This window comes from Chelon labrosus, assembly GCF_963514085.1.
Source record: "Chelon labrosus genome assembly, chromosome: 16".
NCBI classification, from domain to species: Eukaryota; Metazoa; Chordata; class Actinopteri; order Mugiliformes; family Mugilidae; genus Chelon; species Chelon labrosus.
In genome coordinates this window covers 10,329,494-10,333,133 of record NC_140349.1, presented here as the reverse complement: position 1 = coordinate 10,333,133, position 3,640 = coordinate 10,329,494, and the positions used below count along the sequence as shown (strand labels likewise).

Here is a 3,640-nt window from a genome sequence, read left to right as displayed (position 1 = left end):
TCCTGGCTGGAAATAGGCCATATGAACAATAATTTTCAAGCCATTTATGTCCTGGAGAGAGTTTGAAATTCTCAAGTAAGAAAATATCTCTTCAGATCCTTTCCTTTATACACTAAGAAATATCTCAAATAGTGTGAGAAAAACAAGACTAGATGTCCTCCAGTACAACAATAAAACGGAAATGTGCAGAGGACTTTAACACAGAGATGAGATTATGGTCTTAAATATCCCATTGTGATGCATTAAATCTTTTCCACACGTGTCATAAACACGTTTGGACACACGTAGACTTATGCAATACGGACAGGTTTCAGTGGAAGTTATTTATTTATTTATTTTTTTCTGCCTCTTGTTCTAAACAGCTGATTTTGTATTGCTACTGTGTGCAATATAAGGCTAATGCAGTGTTCCTTCAAGGCAAGACACGCATTGCTAGACAAGCTGCTTATATTAGGGTTGCATTAGCAGAGTGTTTTTTGACCTCTAAAAAATGTCATGTACAACTACAGTTTCTATGAAATATAAAATAAAACTAAAATCAGAGTCACAGAAAACAAGACAACTAACAACAGACAAACACTATAACATGTGATGTACGACAAGCATTAAAAACTGAAGAAAAGTCAGTTAAACTTATGGCCAAAAGACAGTTGGCCCTCAGCCAGTATACACCGATCAGGCATAACATTATGACCACCTTCCTAATATTTTCCAAGTCTCCCTTGTGCCTCCAAAACAGTTGTGACTCATCAGAGAATGGACATGGGCCTTTCCGAGGGTGTCCTGTGGTGTTGTTAGTGGGGGCCTTTGGGTCCTATGGGTTGAGGGGAGGGGCCTCTGTGGATCACGCCACAGATACTTGATCAGTTTGAGTGAATTTGGAGGCCAGGTCAACACCTTGTGCTATTTTTCATGTTTTTTTGAGTTGTTCCTAAACCATTTTTGTGTGGCTGCTGCCATCAAGGGTGGGGGGTTGCCTGGTCTGGTCTAGATGAGTGCTACATGTCTAAGTAACATCCACACGAATGTCAGGTCCAAACATTTCCCAGCAGAACACCGTCTTGTCACAAGATGGTCAATGTTACTTCACCTGTCAGTGGTCATAATGTTATGCCTGATCAGTGTATGTCCATTTTCAGCACTGGTATGAAAGCCTGGACCAAACTAAACCCCATGTTTGTCATATTTCCCTTTTTGTAAACTGTTATCTCTTGTGTTTTGGCTCTATAAACCCTGCATAGCTTGTGGTCAAAGGGGCTGAGATATTTTAACTAATGGTGAAATCTTTGTGCAGGTATTCAAGGAGCTGACAGTATAAGATCAGAAAACAGTAAGGCACATTGCAGCACATGTAAAAGTTTGACAGATCGTCAGAATCTGAACAGACCTGTTTGCTTTATTTGCATTCTGTGTGCCAAAGCTGAACTCACGTTGTCCCCTTGTTAGTATTAAAACTGACAAACCAGTGTCACAGAGAAATGTTTATGTAGCAAGACAGATGATAAGGTGTGGTCTACTGTGTAAGCTCTTATGTATGTCTATGACAACATTTTTAAAATGGGCAGACAGGTAGAAAAACACAATCCAGGCAACAAAGAACCTAAATAAATCTGGAGTCACACTCATCAGAATGTTTTATGCCCAGTAACATGAATAGGAAAAACAATAAAGTGTACAACAACATTATTTATCTGCACCGTAGAGTCACTTGAGTTTAGCTGGGTTTGTTGCCACATAATTTCCTGAAAGACAGAACAGTGTCATTATTGTTCCACTCTGCATTTCCTGGTAAATGTTTGCTGTGATATCAGACATCATATCATGACTTACGCAGCTAGAGTGTTCTCCGTCACGTAATCACATATTGCTCTGTAGCCCTTCAGTTGATCTTCAAGATGTTTAATCTCCTGGTTCCAGGCGTCAGACTCGGCCTTTAGCACAGCTTTGTGACAAAGACAGAAGAAATGTCTCAGGCCTGGACAAGCAATTCTACAATTTCACCACATGGTGGCGCTGGAAGCTGAGCTTTAATCGATTTTTTTTTTTACCGTCAGCCTCTGTGTCAGCCAGTTCATCTTTTTGTTTTTCCTAAAATGGTAAAAAGGAAATGTTTGTCAAGAGGAAAAACATTCATTTTCCTATTTTTTTTGCAACCACACCGAAACTTAAGGGCAGGCTGAGTCAAGGAATGTCATCCATCTTTCAGTGCAGAAAAAAAAGACAACAACAACTTAAACAAACTCCACCTCATGTGTTGTGTTCAGAGTCAGACTCATGCTTTAGGAGCTGAAATCAAAAGTGCAAATACACTCACTTGAAAGTGAATTTAGCACATGCTAAATCCCCCTTTGTGACCGCTGCAATGTTCAGTTTGCACTGAAACGTCGTCAAAACCGGTTGATCAGCCCGGCGGATATAGCTTGTAGCGCTATTAAACTTTACTCAACTAAACTACAAACCACAGCCTCCGAAATGAAAACACAGCTGAATCAACAGGTCTCTCTGTTGTTTTAAACCAATGCCGAACACCTAGTGTACCTAATGAACTGGCAAGTGAGAGTAAATGATTCAATGTTAGTGCAGCAATAAAGCCATGACACTGAACTACCTCTCAGTGTTTCCAACCTGGGGGAGTAGGAACATGATGAAGGGGACAGTCCTGCTACACACACACGCACAAACTTTTATTGTGAAATAGTAGATAATTAAATAACATATCTTGGTTATTTAAGTCAAATCGTGTACGAAATTTTAAAAGTATGTCGAAATGAAAAGTCAACCTGCGTAGAAAATTTTATTTAACGCAGAATGGCAGTAGGTAGATCTGGTTTCCTAAACTTCCCTCAACCCTCATGCATTTGATCATTGTGTCCTTTATAGCATTTTTGAATTTAGAGACTGTGGGAAGTCTAACCAAAGTGCAATCTTCTCTTTTCAACCAGCATCTTTAATCTTAAAGCAGCACTATTTTGCAAGAAAAATGCTGAAAAAAATGCTGAAAAAATAATTTTATCTGATCAGTTTGTGAATGAACAGCACACGGGTACCCCTACTCTAATTTGTGAAGTACTGAGTTGCAACTAAAGAATATTTTATGTTGAACCTAAAGAGAATAAAAGAAGGAAACTCCTCACCAGTTCGTGTTGACAGGTGTCATATTCTTTTCTCTTCGTCTCAATCTCAGGGTTGCGTTTGTTGATCGATTCCTCCATCTCCTTTGCTTCCTTCTGCCTCTCAGCCACCTGCTGCTCCAGCGACACTTCATACTTGGATTCCTTTTCATACTCGGTGTAAAGTCCCTGTAATTCCAGTGTCATCTTTTCATTCTTAGTCTTTAGCATGTCCATCATTTGATACTGACCCAAGATAACGGTCAGCAGTCCCATGGACGTCAAGATGGAAAAAATGGCCACAATCCAGGCTCTCTGCATTTTTACTGTTTGGGCTGCTGTGAGCAAAAGAGAGAGTGACAGACCCGACTGCATGAACCTGATGACAGGTTTTCTAGTCCCCGTGTGAGCGGTGTTTCCTCTCGCCTTTTCTGTAAAATGTCCACTTTATAGCTCCTGCTTTCTTCTGCTCACTAAGTTGACGCACAGGTTGCTTCTCCAAGACAGCACTAGACAGGATATCACCTCAC

At 40.2% G+C, this 3,640-nt stretch overlaps 1 protein-coding gene across 1 annotated transcript; it reads right to left on the bottom strand.

The window, feature by feature from the left end:
* Positions 1-304: 304 nt before the first annotated feature.
* On the bottom strand, positions 305-3,640 carry LOC311501049 (uncharacterized protein). The gene is made up of 4 exons (XM_084562705.1): positions 3,135-3,640; positions 2,049-2,088; positions 1,831-1,942; positions 305-1,742 (listed from the first exon to the last, which is right to left on the bottom strand). The coding sequence occupies exons 1-4, from the start codon at positions 3,483-3,485 to the stop codon at positions 1,715-1,717; spliced, it is 531 nt and encodes a 176-aa protein (XP_084418831.1). The 5' UTR covers positions 3,486-3,640; the 3' UTR covers positions 305-1,714.